The sequence below is a fragment of the Osmia bicornis genome, chromosome 12 (genome assembly GCF_907164935.1).
Source record: "Osmia bicornis bicornis chromosome 12, iOsmBic2.1, whole genome shotgun sequence".
NCBI lineage: Eukaryota > Metazoa > Arthropoda > Insecta > Hymenoptera > Megachilidae > Osmia > Osmia bicornis.
In genome coordinates this window covers 6,512,203-6,529,984 of record NC_060227.1, presented here as the reverse complement: position 1 = coordinate 6,529,984, position 17,782 = coordinate 6,512,203, and the positions used below count along the sequence as shown (strand labels likewise).

General features: G+C 46.0%; 1 protein-coding gene across 4 annotated transcripts in view; it reads left to right on the top strand.

Moving 5' to 3' along the window:
* Positions 1–17,782, top strand: part of LOC114871753 (protein outspread) — a 115,287-nt gene that overhangs the window by 82,112 nt on the left and 15,393 nt on the right. For all 4 annotated transcript variants that reach the window (XM_029178063.2, XM_029178061.2, XM_029178065.2 and 1 more), the window contains exon 4: positions 15,930–16,118. In XM_029178063.2, the coding sequence (XP_029033896.2) occupies positions 15,930–16,118 (189 nt within the window). The remainder of the gene's footprint in view (positions 1–15,929; positions 16,119–17,782) is intronic.

Here is a 17,782-nt window from a genome sequence, read left to right as displayed (position 1 = left end):
GCACACTTCCCATGGTGTCACGATTACACGTGATTTGAAATAAATCCTTTTTGCTATGGGATTCACTCGGCAAATAATGAAATATTAATGATAACCCTGACACGAAGACAGTTAGTTTTACACAGAAACCATCGCGAAGCGTCGACCTACGTATAGAAAAAAGATAGACGATTTCGTGAAATAAAAGAGTGCAGTTATACATCAGAGGTGCAGCAACCTAGAAGACAAGCTCACAGGGAAGCAGAACAATGCAACGAGGTTCCACTATCAATTTCCTCCATCTTCCTCTGGAAAATAGGCACAGTTTGACCTAGTTTCTATGATCATCCTCCACAAACGCAATCCCTCGAACCATTGAGAAACGAGTTCTCTCACAATAGCGATAGCAAATACGCCTTTTTTTCCCTACCAGTTGATAGTTTTGCGAAATTATCACCTTTTGCGCGTAGGTTAATTCAATTATGTACCTTTCGATTTTTCATCGTTCGTTCAATGAGGGTAAAATCGGTGAAAATTGTTTTCTACTCCGTAACTCTGTCCCGTAATAATCGTCAGAAATGAGTGACGTTTGAATAGGACTGGCAAGTATTAATTAAAACAGCAGCTAAAAGGTCGTCCTTTTGTACACTCGTCATAGACGATCGAGCTTATGGTTTAGTTGGTCCGAGTATGGCGGATAATCTTCGCGACATCCACGGTATACGTAATTATACGGGCTGCGATGTGGCACGAGGTGGTTGTGCAAGGCTTGGGCGAGGCCAGCGCATAGAATATTCAAGTCTCCTTTAGTTTCTTCTAGTAGTAAATATTGTTATGCTAAGTGCAGTCGCTGTCACGCCTCCTATCTCTCCGACTGCCGGCTCCTTCTTGTCCACGTGCTTCTTTTCTCGCGACCACCTACTGTATTTCCTTCACTTCCCTCCTTCCACTTTCGTTCCCTGTCTCGCTTCCCCATCGAAGATATCATCGATTTATCTTCGGTTTGACGAACCCTCATTCCGTCTCGTTTCTAGATCATCCGAAGATGCGCGTCGAAGAAACAGTATATTCGACACTCGACGAGTAGACGGTACTCATTTCCAATTTTATTTGCACCAATTATTCGACAGCTCTCGGAAGATTCCTAAGATAACTATAATCGAGTGGACGAGAATCCCGAACGGTTTCAATGAAATTGGTGTTCTTCGAGATCGATTCGATCGCTGTTCGCAGTTGGCTCGATTAAACGACAAATTCCTCGGTATCGAAGCGAAACACTGTTATTCCATCCGCATCGTGCACCTGAATCGTCAACCGGATTTACAATTAACGAACCTCGGAAGCTAGAATTTTCTTATCGTCCCTTCGTATCGTGGCAGGGGAGAATCGTTCGATCTTCTAACGATCTTCTTTGTCGCGGGCAGATGTAAGGAAACGATGATAAGAAAAAAATGAAGAGAAACTTTCGACGTTTTCATCATTTACATTCTCGACGTACAATTATCGATAAGAACGAGCGGAGGCAACGAATACGGCTTTCAACAAAGCCACGTAATAACAGTAATTATTCGGAAGATCGAGTTACTCGCTTTCTCGTCGCTTCGAGCTGTTTGCCGCGGGAAATCAATCGGTCCAATTTCTTCCCAGCCGATGGAAGCTCTTTCAATTCACCACGTGAAACTATATTTTCACTTAACACGTACACGGGTGGGGAGGGCGAGTCGCTAATCCGCGGACGTTCTTGCAATTAGAAAGTAAAGTATAATCGTCATCGTAAGATAATATCTCGCGACGGTTGTTTCGCAAACTTGTACACACGTACGATGGTGTATAAGTGTCTGTCTCTTTTGTACGCGAGTTTAATGGCGAAATTACAATGGACCCTGAGGAGCGGCGACGATTAATCGATAAGTCGAGGCACCTTCTGCTGGTTGGCTGTTATTAGACGTACGTGGACGTCGTGTCGGTAGGTGAAACAAGGCATTTCGTCCTGCCAGATACCCTGCAATTGAATTGTTCGCCATGATCGCCAGCCTCTCCTTCTACCTCTGTAGAACGCGGCCCCGATGAAAAACAAATTGACGCCCACAAATCGGAGTCTCCTGCAGGCTTTCCGTTGCCTGGATGCTCTCGCAGGGATTGAACGCGATCGATCACCTAATCTAATCGAAATCTATTTGTCCTTTGATTAGAAACGAGAGATTAATATTCCGATTGGGTGCTAAGACATCGAATTAGGTGTAACTTTGTTAAAATTCCTCTTTTTTTTGGAAGGTATTCGAATATTTGCCGCTTCGAGTTGTTCTCATAAGATATTCGAGCAACCTAATTTATTACAAAATGAAAATCTGCGCCGACTCTGGTCGAGATAACGGTGCAGAGTATTTCGAATGATGCGATTACTCGGCAAGCAACGATTAAGAATACCCGAAGGCGGGAACCCATAGCGATCGAAAGCGATTTGCGTAATCGTATATCAGTATCGAAGAGGCAGAAAAGCTTGTGTTCGTAGCTTCAAAGTCGTTCGGAGATGGCCAATGATATTCCAGGATTCAGCGAAACGGCTCATCGCGAAATGCCGTTCGAGATTCATCGATATCGAGGATGCGATTGCGAACGTTCGATTAATCGGTCGGAAGGGGAGGAGAAACGGCCACGATAATCCGTGATTTGCAACAGTGTGGCAACCAAGGGATGGCAATTAAAAGATCCGAGGGACGGACGCGGTTATCGCTGTAGGGAATTTTACGATCGATGAGTCAAGAATTAACGCGGAACGATTGATACGCGTTTAATTATCGACACCGCTAAACGATCCCATTTCTCCTTCGTTAACACCGGAAATTAGAATCACTCGCGAGACGCCGATACGATGATTTAATTAAATCAAACAGGTTAAGTAAGCTTAGAAAAAATTCTATAATTATAAAAATTACTCGGATCGTTTAATTCTGTTACACTTCTTTATTTATGTTACATCTTGAAAGTATGTATACATCGCATCTTGGTTGTTCGATATACACTGTATCACTATGATAATTAAAGATACGATAATCGTTTATCAGCGACGGTATTTCAAGCTAATCGTGAGATACGTCCGCTGGGAACATAAATCCTGTTGGGACTAACGTGGACAGAAAACAAGCCGCGTTTCTGGCGCGCGTTATTTGGTACACGTAATCGGTTTGTAACTCGCGGTACGGGATTGTGCTTGTTGGCAACGAACGACTCGTCGAAGAAAGCATTAGCGATCGGATCGGGCAACAGAGAAAAGCGTTACATGTTTAAGAGACGGGGCACCAAGTGGCGCGAGTGAAAGTCACACATGTTACATCGAGCGTCGAAAGGTTTCGAAAAACTTGTAAGTACGTGCGTGTAAAAAAAAATTGTCTTCTTTTTAATCGTAAAGAAATTCGTAGCGGTCTTGATAAAAGAGGAGGATAAAGAATTCGAAGTAAGGAGAGGAAAGGAAAAGAGGCGTCGCGTCGCTTTCACTGGGATAGAGCAACGCGACGCGACGTCGCGTATCCCACGCGACGCTTTATTATCCTTCATTATCGGTGCACAAATTATAATCGGCAAATAGCGTTTGGCGTTTATGGTGGCAGCAGCCATGAAAACTAACCGGTACTCTTTATTCCCGGCGTATATCGTCGAGGCCGTCGTCGGCTCGAACAATACCGTCGTCCCACGCCAGGCCACGGCGACTCTCGAGACCGCGCCACGCCGCTTTGCCCCGCGAGAGTAACACGTGTACGCTCGAAACGACCCCGTAGAACGCTCGCGGAATTTAATTTATCGGCCTGATAGCCGCGCGAGAACCAACGAGAACGCCTAGACAATCGAGCGAAGAAATTAACGTAGCTTTCGTGGGCGTAATTGCCGTGACAATGGCCCGTTGCCTCGGCCGACCGCGACGACCACTCGGATAGATCGCCTCTTTTTTGGCAAACGAAAGTTTCGATTAATAGTTTGGATAGCGAGCTACATTTATTCACGATCGCCATGATAAAATGATGGATAACGGTGAGAAAATACTTCGAATGCCGCGTCGAGAAGGGTGGCGTTTAAGATTCCCTTCTTTTTGCCGTCCATCGAAGACGCTGCTCGTGTCAGGTTTCAGGAGTTTCGGGGCGAAAGCGGTCGGAGCATCCTGTTCGGGGATTCTGCGGTTTCCGCGACGCGGAAACCGATACAACCGCGTCCAAAAGGAAGAAAGCCCTGCGATGCTTCGGCCCGTTCACCTCCATCAAGCATTAGATCCTCGGCGATTGGGTTTCTCGGCGAATGGACGAGATTCGTTGAACGAACTGCTTTTTTATTCTCTTTAATCCGTTGCAAAAATTGAAAATTTCCACAATCGACAAGAAACAACGCCCGTTCTGCCTCCGCGAATTTCTAATTACTCTTTTCTCTAGGGTATAATTAGAAAAAAAAAGTAGAATAAGAGCACGTACCTCGCGTGCGGTGTATTTGTATTGTAACGGGTAGTCGGTGTGTCGATGACCCCGTATCTTCGGTTATACATTCCTGCTCGTCGAACTGCTAATGCGATACTCCTAATTAGTATAACGTACCGCGTGTACTTTATTGTACCAAGCCATCGGTGTAATTATTCCGCTACCAACCTGTAACGTGCTTTTTGCTAGGAAAATATCACGCCTCGATTATTACCTTCCTGGTCGTTTTTGACAGGATATCGAGACCTTTCGACGCGACGCGATGGGTAGATCTCATGTACCACTGAAACCTACCATTTATGGATTCGAAAAAAAAAATATATTAAAAATAAAGGAAGGTTCAGGGAATAATAAGGAATCTAATTCAAAGAAAATTTCATTTTTATTCTACGCTATACATCAGTGTAATTAAATAAAATGAAAAAACTTCCGCTTTCGGATGAGTCGAGCTGAATAGAATCCAGCAAAATTACGCTTCAAGTTACAGAAGACTGGTTTTACGGTATAAATAAGGAATCAAAGAACGGTGGAATAAAAAAAAATGCAGTTTCTTCGTTGTCGAGGGAAGTTCTTCGTGGCGAGCGAGTGCAACGATCCCGCGTTGCAGAGAAAATGGCATTTCAGCAAGCGTTGCATGTGCACCTGCACAATGTTGGGGCTAGGTAAACGTGTGTACAGGTATCTAGTAAGTCGCAAACCACCGCGGCTACTCGTTAAAATACACCTGATTACCGAACATTACCGTGCCGAGGGGGGGGGTAATGATCGCAGCGCTTGCACGTAATAGAAATTGTTCGAGTCGAGGAAAGAACGGGCTAGTTCGCTAGTTTCCTGAAATTTTCATCTCTTTATCTTTCATTTTTTCCTCCGAATACCGAAGCTTCGCAACTTTTTACCTTTCAATCTAAAGCTTCGAATATAATCCCAGGTAAATTTGTATAAACGCGTTCGCCGGCTGAGCGTTAAAGAAACGAACGCGCCGAGCGTAATTGAACGTGGTTGCTGGCAAAGGTTAACGATCTCTTTGCGCCAGCGTGCAATAGAAACGCCTTAAACGGTGCAACCAGCACGCCAGCTATTCGCGTGTCAAAGATTGCCCCGTTCTCTGCCCCGTTCGTGGAACTATCTTCTTCTAAAATCGCAAATCTCTAGTATCTTCTAATCCCATTCGAATTTTCACGCTCCATAGGTGATATCTGTTGGCGATACGATAGGTTGCATCGTTGCATTCTCTCGGAATCGTTTAAATGACACGGGTAAAATCCACTTGCCCAACTTCCTCGTTGCCGTATGTTTTGTTCGACACCGTAGACACCTGCTTTATGACGACAGACATGCTCTGCAACGTGGAAACTGGTTAGATTGTGTTCGAAGAATCGAGCTGTCTCCGTCAACTCACTTTTACCACTTCCTCGTAAAACAGAACTAGATGCTGAGCCATTTTCACGTATTTCCAATACGATGCTGTTCAGAAAGAACAAGTTCCTGAAGTCGATGTTAAAAGGAACTTCGGTGTCTCTTTCGAGTAGATGGAGATCGAAAGATACCAGATGGAATTGCGTAAATTTCGCATCGAATAGTCGCGAAATCGCGACAGTTATCCTTTCGATTGAATCACTCGACTGCTTTCGGAAAAAGTACAATGTGGACACTTCGTTTCATCGAGTACGCCAGAGAGCCGCAGACATATTGGAAACGAAGTGTCACGTAGGAAGCGTACGTTAGACGTGTATACACGTAGTCGACCAGTATCGCGACACACCCATCCAGTAGAGTAACCAGGAAACGTAGCTACATAGTACGCGCCTGGCTACGCGTGTACCTGGCTATCGTGCAACCAGGTAGTACGCTTGTACCATCAGCTTAGCCTAGCAGCCTGTTGTTCACTGATGCCGCATTCGCTATATTGGTTATTGGACATCACTGGCATTCCATCGACCATACCCGAGTGGACAAGATCCTCCTATATTAGATCACCGCAGCACGCTATTCTCGCAAGGATTATCGAGATTTCTGGGTACTCCGCTTCTTAGCCTACAGAATGGTCGACGAGGAAATTAATTGAATGATCAATCGAATCAGGGTTCGAATCGCAAGAATCGTTCCAGAGTTTCCCGATAAGGTTGAAGAGTGTAGGAGCAACAACAACCAACTGGTGGAGACTCGTTCGTGGTGTTCACGTAATACGTGCTCTTTATTCTCCCGGTTCGAACCGAAGATTATCATTAAGACGTTGTACGGGCAGCCGTGTTGCTGCTGGTGCTGCTGGTCCGCCGGAGAGGATACAAGATGGATGATGCACGCGAGAGGAGGTCGAACGAGGGACGACGAAGAAAGCAAAGGCCTCGCCCCGTTCTCGACCGGCAAATAGCTAATGACGGGATTAAATGAAACTCACTTAACCCGGGGAGGAACGGGTTGGCATGGCGTGGAGAATCGAGGCTGGAAAACAGTTGTTCTCCGTGACTAAGCTCCGCCAAGAGACAATGGGTAATTTCAATAACTTCCGCGTTAATCCGAGCCTGTGAATGGAAATCGAACACACGCGTTATTTTACTAATTATTTTTCGGAAAGTTTCATCATCCTTCTTATGGTTTTATGTCTACTTTTCTTTCAAGCAGATTGTACATCGGCGTTCGTAGTAGAAGGGTAAATCAAGATTGTACCGTATCTCTGAGCTATCAAAGAGATTTTTAAATCTTGCACCGTTCGCGTCCGTTCGTTTCTTGCGAAACACCAAGGATCCTCCTCGTCTCTCGCGTTTTCCGTCCATCGATCTCTGGGCCGGATCGATAACTCACGAACGGCATATTCCTTTCGCCATCGACCTTCGCCATTCCACGATCGAATCGAATCGAATCGAATCGAATCTCAAGGGACCTTCGATCTCCGTCGCGATCGATTCCTCGATCCCGTTACTCCTCGCGTGTTCACGCATACGTAGGCTCTCGTAAAAGGCAGTCATCCTCGCGGAATGCATCCCGTCGAGCGTTAAACGACACACGCGTGGCACCAGGTACACGCGGTTCGCAGCTCTCTCTCTTTCTGCTAAACGCTTGCGGTGTCGCTAGAATGATCCGAAAGGTTAACGATGTTCCACGCTTCGAGCGGATCCGCGTGGAAAAGGTGAGGGAACCACGATCGTTCGTGAAATCTAGAAAAATTCCAAGGATCAAGGACAATTACCGAGCTTCCCCTATTTGCGAGCAGAGCAAGGAAGATCGTTGTTTTGCGCAACCTCTTCGACATTTTCCATCCTCGAGCGGTTTCTTTATTTCGTCGATGATGCTGCTGATTGCTTGTGTAACGTTTTGTTGCACCCGTCCTAAGAATCCTGGAGAAACAAGAAACTTCGTGATGATTATACGTGGTTCGTGTCGACGACGAGGTTCGAGAGGGATTGCATTTATTATTATTATTTTCTGATCGAAACGTTGAACTTCTCATCGTCTCAGCAGGCTGGAAACAAATGGTCAGCACGGTGGAATTAAATCGCGTGCATCGTGGTTTCGACACTTGGCAACCGTGAACGAGAGTTCCATTAGTCGAACTATGCTTCTTTGATGCGGATGGTGGCACTATTATTGCGAGCAATGTTTATTAACCGTGGTACACGCGGCGGTCGGCACGCGCATTAATCTTGCCGCGCCGCGAGATAAGCAAACGCTCGCGTCACTTCCAACCACTGTCTGCATATTATTTACATCATCGATAAATCTTCTTAACAGTGGCCCTGATAGAATCGTCGCTTACGAATCATTGAATTTTCCCTGCCAAAAAGATTCTAACTTTGGTTCGGTAATTTATTGCCATTTTTATTAGCAGGAAATACCGTTTGAATTGCTGATTCATACGAATTCCCCTCGATCTAACTCCGTTATGGCTAATTTTTACCAATCTAATCGATGAACACGCCATTTATCTTGATACCTAACGTTTTTCGACAGCGTTATTGATGAGCGTTGCTATCTTTCTTGCGAATTCTTTCAGGCGCCACACCTTTCTATTTTCGAAGGTCGATGAATATTTCGATGAAGCTAGAAATTTTAATGAAAATTGTGAATTTTCAACCCTTCAGTCGAATCGCGTCAGCCTAATTGATTAGCGCTGGTAATGAAAGCGTAGCCACTTCCACCGCACGATATCAGCGGCAATTTGTAACCGGGGCGAGGTTAATTAATAAGGACACGGAGCCATTAATTTAATTGTACCGCGACGATATCGTCGGATTCCTGTTTCTCCTCACCTCTGTTCGTCAAAGCGGCAAAGATTTATTAATTACCAATTTTCCCGGTGTTGCTACGACTATTAAAGATCCCCCGGGTGGTCGTGACGGCTAGCTGATGATTGCCGTCGATGAAATTATCGGTTTATCTCCAGGGAGAGCGTGATCGTGTCGACTGGACGAAGCGTTCGCGCGTTTCTGGAAAATTGCAAAACTCCTGGGTTTGTCTTTCCGAAGGGAAGCGTAACCTTTCCATTTTAACCTTTCGCAAATTGCTTGCTTGCCTGCTCGATGTTTAATGGAACGAACAGTAAATTGGCAGCGAAGAAAAATCGCGTACGTCCTTTGTCGCGCTCGTCGAAGATTTCTATTTCTAGCGAAAACTTAACAGCGTTCTTTCCCCGAACGATCGCCACCTTTCGCGAAGGTATTCGCGGTCGAATGGACAATCGATCCCGTTTCATTGCGTGACGGTAATCTCGTTAGTGGCAGACTGATCGAAATTCCATGGAAGGTGCGCGCCAGGCGAGAACTGGCAGCGCGTAAACTCATCTCGCGTTGGGCAGCGGAACGCGGAGTTAGGTTGGGCTTCTCGTTGCATTCCGACACGTTGCAGGGGAGGAGCCGTTCGCGCCGCGAGCAAATCCCTCCTATTCTAATCACTTTCTAGCCCCTATATCTCCGACAAGGGCCGACAAAGCTCTTTCGGAGAACTCTTAACCTATCGTCATCCATGAACAAAACAAACACCGTAGCCGTATATTTCATTTCTTTCTTACATTAATTAACCCTGGCACATCGACGGTCAAGTTACTCTTCTAGGTTTAACAGCAGCTCGAAACGAAAGAAGAAAAATCCGAATCTTTGTATATCGGGTAGCAGCAACGTCCAGTCGTTAACATTCGTAAAGCGAGCATAAATCTATCCGTATTTACATGAGATACAAGTTTAGTTTAACAGGAGACCCGGATTCAACCGTAACTCCGGATTAGTATAATTTCAGAGCGCATGTAATTTACATCGAGCATAACTCGATCCACACGCGTGATTTAGATCGCTCTAACAGATACAACGTAGGACCAGCAAAACCTAACCGAGACCTACTCCACCAGGCACGATTTAGACGAAATTACAACGTAAGTGGTTGCATACGCTCCGCGAGTAGTGTGGCTGATCGGTCGTAACTTAGGGCTAGCATAACTTAATCCAATTATAATTTAAAGGGGTGGCGTTTTGAACGTAACCCATCCTGATCGTGTGCGGTAGATTAGATTTAGCATAATCGCGGCTGACCATACGTGGAAGCTACCTATCAATATTCGATCAGCCTGCAACTTGGCGAGCATCGAACTTTGATTTTCTCCTTTCTAACATCTACGATACCACACGGATCGTAGATTGTTCAAAACAAATGGTAATTTATGATAAAGATTATTCCATTTTTGTGAGATGGAAAATGGAAAAGTCTGCCAGTTAAGATATGGACAGGCACGAGGAGGACAAGTTAATTGCAATTTTTCCTACTTTAAGGTAACTCGGGGTACAGGAGAAATCCTTTAGCAACGAGTTAATAGTATATTCTCGTAGCCGATTATCAGAGGGAGAGAACGGGCAGGCTATTTGTCGCGAGGAAGCACGCTCTCTGCACGAGGGCGTCGATGGTTCTCGTTGGTCGGGGACCTCGATGGGTTCCGGTTTTATCGATCGTTTTTCGCGGCGAGCTTCCCCCGACGCGCACCGGTGGGACCTGTTTTCACCGATGAAAAGTTACCAGATCGTTGGTTAGTGGCGGCGACAGACCCCCGTTGCTTTTCCAGATGGAACTGGTCGAGCGTGCGAAAAGCAAAGTACGATAAAAAGCTTGCCCTTTCGTTCCTCGCTTCCTCCGATTCTCGTTCTCCATTCAACGATCCTCTTTTCTTGCAAACCGATAGAGAAACGTTTCTTTTCCACTGTTGCGCGTATTTTTACACCGCCTAGCTAACTCCATTCGCGGCCTGAATTATCGAGAATGCTGCTTATCCGAACGGTGATCGAAGCCCGGTTACCGGTACCGAGCGCAGAATCTCCAAGGTGGCGATAAGCGTCGCTAATATCCGTAAATTCGCCGAGCGAATCGCACCGGGCGTTACGTTTTAATTGCAGCCGTTAATTAGAGCTACTTTCGAGCTCGACTCGCGTCCCTGAAGCCGAACGTGCAGGAGCCTTGAAAAAGGCTCGCTCGTCCCAGGTGGCCTCGAATGGCTTAACAGTTGTTGAAGACGAAATCGCGAGATCCTCCGATCCGCCACGTACCGACGTACACGCTCCAACAACTTACCGTGAATCTTCAGTCAAGATGAAAAGATCGGAGACGAAGATTGCTGGTCGGAAAAGGGAGCTGTTGAACGAAGAACGTAAAAGAGGATCGAGTGGTGGTGAGAAAGAGAGAGGGTTGGAAAGATGCGGTGGAAGATGAAGAGACCGCCACAGGGCGCGACAACTCGTGTTTTACATAAGTAGCGCGGATCTTATCTGTATTCTGGTACACTCTGGACACTGCAACCGGGTCACGAAGAAGCTGGGTACACCAGATCTCCAACATCCTCCGAGACTTGGACCAACTTTTATTTTATTTTTTTTTTTTTCACGTTCAACCACCTTTGCTCGTTCGTCGTCTTCCATTTTTATTTTTCTTCTCTGATACTTTTATCATCTTGTTTGCGACACTGTCCTGACGTTTTAATTGTACATTTTTATTGGCCGCCAGGTACTCGGCTCTTCTTTTATACACCGATGATTTTTCGATGGTGCGTGACAAACATCGGTTCGCGTAAATTCCGCTCGTTAGAGGGGATGGTGAACGCGTTCTATAATCGTTGGCGTAGCGAGTTAATGACATTCCACGGCGGCCGTTCGTGATAAATCAAGGAGCGTATGCTCGTCCCGAAAGAGGAAGGTAGGAAGGACGTGGCCGCTAATAAATACGTCGTATGAACAAAAACGCGATGCAGGGCGGTCTCGTATACATAACAGTCCGGACACGGGCCATGATGTATCGCCGCGTTGGACACGTCTTGGACCCTGTGTACCCGGCATAATCCGTACGGCTATGTGGAGCAGATGGAAGCGGAGAGTGGCGGCGCTTAATAGAGGCTCGTGCCGCGTCGACTCTGCGCTCGATATATCTTCGATTTTATTCCGATCCCCGCCTGCTCTCCTCTCTTTCCTTTTCCCTCCAATAATTGCTCGATCTTCTTCGCTTCCTTGATACCAATGCCGGAAGCGGGCATCGGTTCGTTTATCTAATTTCTTTGCTAAGTAAATGAAAAGATGAAACTCGAGCGTACGATCGTTAAGGGGGCGTTAATCGGCGCGTAATTAACCCGTGTTCTCGCGCGAGCATACCAAACAGTTTTCGCCGATAATATCGATGCTACTCTTTACATTTTCCGGTTTCCCAAGGAGGATCGAAGGCCTGCCCTCAAAAGTCGTTCTGCAATGTGGAACGGCAAAACCGGAGTAAGTCGTTGCGGCCAGTTTATTATCGTCGGTATCGTACTTCTCGCCGGTCCCGAAACGCGATCGGTCAATGTTCCGCTTCTGGGACCACTCTCGGGCACAATTTACGCGTTCGATTTGGTTAATCGCGTGTAACTTCGCGTCGGATCGACGAAAAATCGCCAATGCCGCTCCACCTCCCACGCAATATTTCACTGTTCACCAACCGACGCATAAAGAAATAAGAAATTGTAGTGGCGGAGCAAGAAAGCGAAGCGAGCCAGGAGCGTTGGACGTTTCATGGATTGCCGTGTACCAGCGTCAAGTGTACTTAATTGTACGGTCTCCATTGAGCCGTGGCAAGAAGGCGGATAATAGAAAGTAAGGATGCCGAGAGGTTGTGCGTGCGCGGCAGCGATCGCCAGGAATTTCCTCGGCCATGATCATTTCTAAATCGCGGATTTTATTGTCCTACCAGGGCTGTAGATTTCGCGGTGCCGCTGTTGGCAGGCTAAACGAACTTGTTGTTACTTCGGCGAAAGAATCTAACGGTATGCTGTATCAGTCAAACACGTCCGTCCAGCGTTTTGCCCGAGAGAGATTTATCGTTGCTGGTTAACCGGATTAGCCAGCTCCAGGTGCAGATTTCCTCTCTTCGACGATGAAAATAAATTTCTCCCCTTTGTTCGCTTGACTCGCTCCGAGTTTAGAATTGATTACGGTGTATCAGCTTTTTAACCGGCTCATTATCCTGTCCCATAGGTAAGAGATAAGGAATTTCGTGTCGATTCTATGCGCGTTTTGATCGTCGAGCGAAAATAATCGGCCGCGTCGATTCGTCAAACGAGAGGCAGACGGTAACACGCAAGCGGGCGAATTACGCGTGTACCTTATTGCCGATTCGCGTTGGAAAAAAGGAAGAAAGGAAGAAGAAGACAGGAGACAAGGGAAGCGAATGAACGATCCGGCAGATTCGGGAACGACTGTCCGTTAAGTCCGCAGAAACATCGCGAGGGTTACGCCTTAAATTATCCCGTCCGCTCGTTTATTCGCCGCTCGAGTGTCCGCGTGGCGGGCACGGAAATTTGTTAAATGTAGATTTTTGCGCGTTGCAAGCGGTTCATTAGCCAGCCCTCGCAATAAAAGAGGCTGCTAACGGTAAAATTTCGTCAGCGTACTCTTATACCGCTTAATCAAGAGGCGTGCTTGTAAACGAGAAGTCGCGGGGGTAAGGTGAACCAGCGAGAGAGAGAAAAAAAGAAATAAAAATATCGCTTTCCTCGACGATCGTGTTCCGATCGAACGACCGGGCTGCGTGCGAGTACACGCGGAAGAAGATTTGTAAAATGTAAATTTTTTCGCCCGCGCCAGATGAGGGAGGCGGAGAAATATGGACGCGGTGCCTGCGAACAAGCCTTCTTCGAGGGTGAAAATTATTCGTTCACCATTTTTAACCCTTCAACTCTTAAACAACGAATACGAGAATGATATCACGTCGGTACTCGGTGTTTCTCAACGTCATCGTGAAACGCATCAATCGAGGGGTAGCAATTTGCATGAAACCTTTGATCACGAACGTGTCGGGCGATGTTGAAATTTCTTTTCCTTTTAATTTTCATTCGCGTGTACGAACGATCGATCGATTTTTAACCGATCGATACCCGTCCATGTTGCATACATACTACGTCAGTCCTGTTCAAAGAGATAATTGCCATTCAGGAGGATACTTTGTTACAGTGACAAGCACCGTTCCGCGAGCCTAGCATTTTCCGCGTCAACCTGCTCCTTTTTCCATCCGTCTTTCCTTCGTCCACCTTGTTCACCCCGATTACACGTTCGCCGAGCGAGAATCGCGGTCGTACCACGGATTTCACGGATCTTTCTTCGCGCCGTCGACTTTCTACGACCAATAACGAGGCTCTGTTTTTTCTTCCGATAGCCTGGCGACGCTCGTTGCTTTGTAATCGATTGGAAACGGTTCGATTCTTCTGTTTTTACCCTCACGACTATCATAATGCTACACTTTCCTCTCGAGCGCCTCGTTAACGTTATTGCAGGGAACGTTACTGCGTTACTCCCGGACGCGACAGATTACTCGAATTCGAGCAGGAAGTTTGCTAAACTCGTTTCCTCCATTTGCATCGGCGATATTTCAACGAGACTTGTAATTATTCCTCGTATTCGCGGCGGACAGTTCGCGTTTATAAATAAAATGAATTACACGGCTGGTAATCCGAATAATTTGATTAATCGGTGCGATCGAGCGGAAAATTCGAATCTCTGTCTACTAATCGTTATCAACGAGTTCCCCGTATATGCTAAACGATCATTAACAGACCGCGTTGCTTGGCAGGATAAATTGTAGAACCATTTCGAATAAGAAATACAGTTGTTGGTATCGTCCGGCGAGAGGAGATGAGGGACAGGTTAATTTTACGAGGCGAGAAGCGTTGGTCGCGATAGTAATAGAAGGCTATCCGGCCGGGAAGCGGCCAGTTTACGATTCGCGAAATAGTGTTGCAGTAACGACACCGGCTTATTGCGTTGAAATGACAGGTTTCCGGTGGACAAGCGTACCCGCGTTACGCCCGAAATCGGTGACAAAGTAACACTGGAGGATTTTATTTCCCTGCCGGCCACCTGCCCCGTTGCTCGCCCGTTCCTTGCCCGTCGCGTTCGCGTCGCGTCGTTTTTACTGTCGCCCGTATACGACGCACTAAATTATCCTCGGCTGTAATAAAACGCGTCGCGGGACGCGTACGCCACGCTGAACAAATAAACGTGAAATTACGGTGAAACCCCTGGCTCTAGCTCTTTCTCGCCTCCTTTTATTGTTTCCTCCACTCTTTTCTTCGTTCGCGTTTGCTTAACGTTTCGTGCTCGTTAAACCTATCGACAATGTTTCGTAGTCGCGAACCCACCACCGACAATGTAACATTAATTTTTATTTTTATTTCTTATTGAAATCGACCAGCGATGCGGGCTTAATTTAATCGAGTGATCAAGCAATTAATTTAGTTGCAAAAATTTAGAAAATGATACCGCCTTTCTCCGTAGTCCGGTATCAAAGGGTTAAAAGACAGAAATATAGCCAGTCCGAAGAAACAACTAACGGGACAAGATCACTGGGATAATTACGTTAAGATATGCGAATAGAGATATAAATTGGTATCAAATACGGTACAGACGTTAAGAAGGAACAGGAAGGGAAGAAAAGCCGCAAGAAATTGGAGCAACTATAAGAAATATCGCAATAAACATACTCTAGTACTATATAATTAAATCCAGACTACTGTGGAGTACTTTTAAACTCATTAAACGCAACAGATTCCGCAATGACACTGTTATAAAAAAAAGGAAACGTTGCTAATCATAGCCAATTGAATTAATTCAAACAACAAATTATCATCGTCAAAGCATATCCTGAAAATAATTTCTTCTCTCGTAAATGTTTATACACTCCGTCATCCTAATCAATTTCCAATTAACCAGACGCTTTAATGAATCCTATCGATCAGAAAAATTCAACGGAAGTATCTTTATACGAGATTTAAATTGGCCACCGATCGACCCGGTTACCTTACCGTGTTTCTAGGTCTTCTCTTCGATATCTTTAGCCGGTCGTCGCGGCATCTAGTAGCTTCGATTATCATGAAATTGCTGTATTATTAAATTAAACGATCTACCTGATGATCGGTCAATTAAATTACCAGCCAGTCGTCAGCCAGGAAACTGCTTAATCGAGGCTGCCTCGCGATTAACCTGTTTGCCGTTTCTGTTGCAGCCGGAAACGGTACCTCAAGCGAGGATCGACATGACCCGGGTGTTAGAGGTCGCCGCTGCGGAGGACATCACTGGACATCCTTACAGCCTGGCGATCACCTCGCCGGAAGGCGTTACCTTCGTGAAAGGCACGTGCCGAGAGGAAACCAGGTGGTGGGCCGACGTGCTTCAAGTCTACTCGAGGAATAAGGTTCGTATGAGAAAAATTAACATAATTTTAGAAAAAAAATTCGATTAAAATTATTTCCAGCTACCGCCTGAGAGCTAGTAATCAAAACTTCGATCGAAGCGGTGATTTCGAACGATTCCAGTAACGATCGAATGTGAAAATTCAATATCTATCCGTCGAACGATGAATCAGAGGCGGTATTCGAGCGGACGAATTACACGTTCGAAGGGGGTTCGCCGGTGAAAAAGAAGTGACGCCGACGAGGCCGCTGTCATTCGTTGATTACGGTGCTCGCATAATCATTACTACATCCTTCGTGTGTCATGCTTGTTACGCGTGCAGAGTAATACCAGTCGCGGCGTACGGACTTGTCTCACCGGCGGAAATAGCTTTAATAAGCGCAGAGAGCGTGGCCAAACGGTCCTTGATTCGCAAGAAACCATCCTAGCTGCGTGTACCTACGTACTTGAAAACGGCTCCGTTTTTACTCTTTCGCTCACGGAAACGAGCGCTGTTTGTATAATTATCCGAGCTTTGGTTAAACGATTCTTATCTCGCCGGGAAAATAATACGTTTTATCGTACGGTTGAAACGATTTACCTTCGGCTAACATTCTGTTAGTTTTAACGATTGAATCGAAACCTTCCATCTTTGAAATACGAATCACCGACTGAAACATTGATCATTCATTTATTACAATTCGAATAAACGAGTGGAAGAAACTAGCCAACGATTACTTATGTAGCTTACGAATGATTCGCATGGAAGCGGGAATCTCAGCTCAGACTGGCGGACAGATAAAGAAGAAACAAGCTCGGCAAAAGTGCGATAATGCACGATCATTAGCGCGGCCTGTCGCGGCGTCACGCTCGTTACAGCTCGAAATAATGCCGGTTACTCGGGAAACTGCACCGTAGTCGCACGCTGATCGTCGCTTTTCTGCCCGATCGTTCCGCGCCTCTCGAACCGCTCCTTTCCTTCGCTTCTTTGCGCGTTTCTTCTCACCATTGCTGGATGGAATAGAGGTGATTATGCGTCCGCGAAAAGGGTAGAGAGAAAAGGAAGCGACGAATGCACCGGCTCGCGGATATACCGAAACGATCCTTCCTACGTGTTCGTTAATCCACTCGGGGACGATTCAATTCGATTCCGGGCGCGATTCAAGAGCAACCTCGAAGCCTGACAACCATTCAGCCCCCCTGTTCGACTGGCTACGAGTCGACTCAATTAATTTTAATTGAGTACAATTTGATGCCGCGTCTCTTTGATTCGTCACCAGCATCGTTTCACTTTGAAATTCTAGTTCATCTGTTGCACCTCGTCGCGATTTTATGGGACCAGTTTTCTCCGACGGATAGATGCTTTAGAATTCGAGCCTCGGATGATAATTAAACATTCCATAATCATTTTTCAACGCGTTCTCGCAATTATCTCGAACGATCGAGAAGAGGAGCAAACCGGAGACGGTAGTAACGGGTTAAATATCTCGAAACACTGTATAAATATTAACATAAATTTTTTATAAATAATGAGATGAATTATCAGGATTGTTGCGAATAGAAGAGAGAATATTTTCCAACGTGAAATTGCCACTCTTCGAGCTCGTTCCTGTTCCTACAATGACCCGTGCCACTGGAAACGGTGCCGACATCGAGACAATAAGAGAGCTCCGCTGATTTTATCTA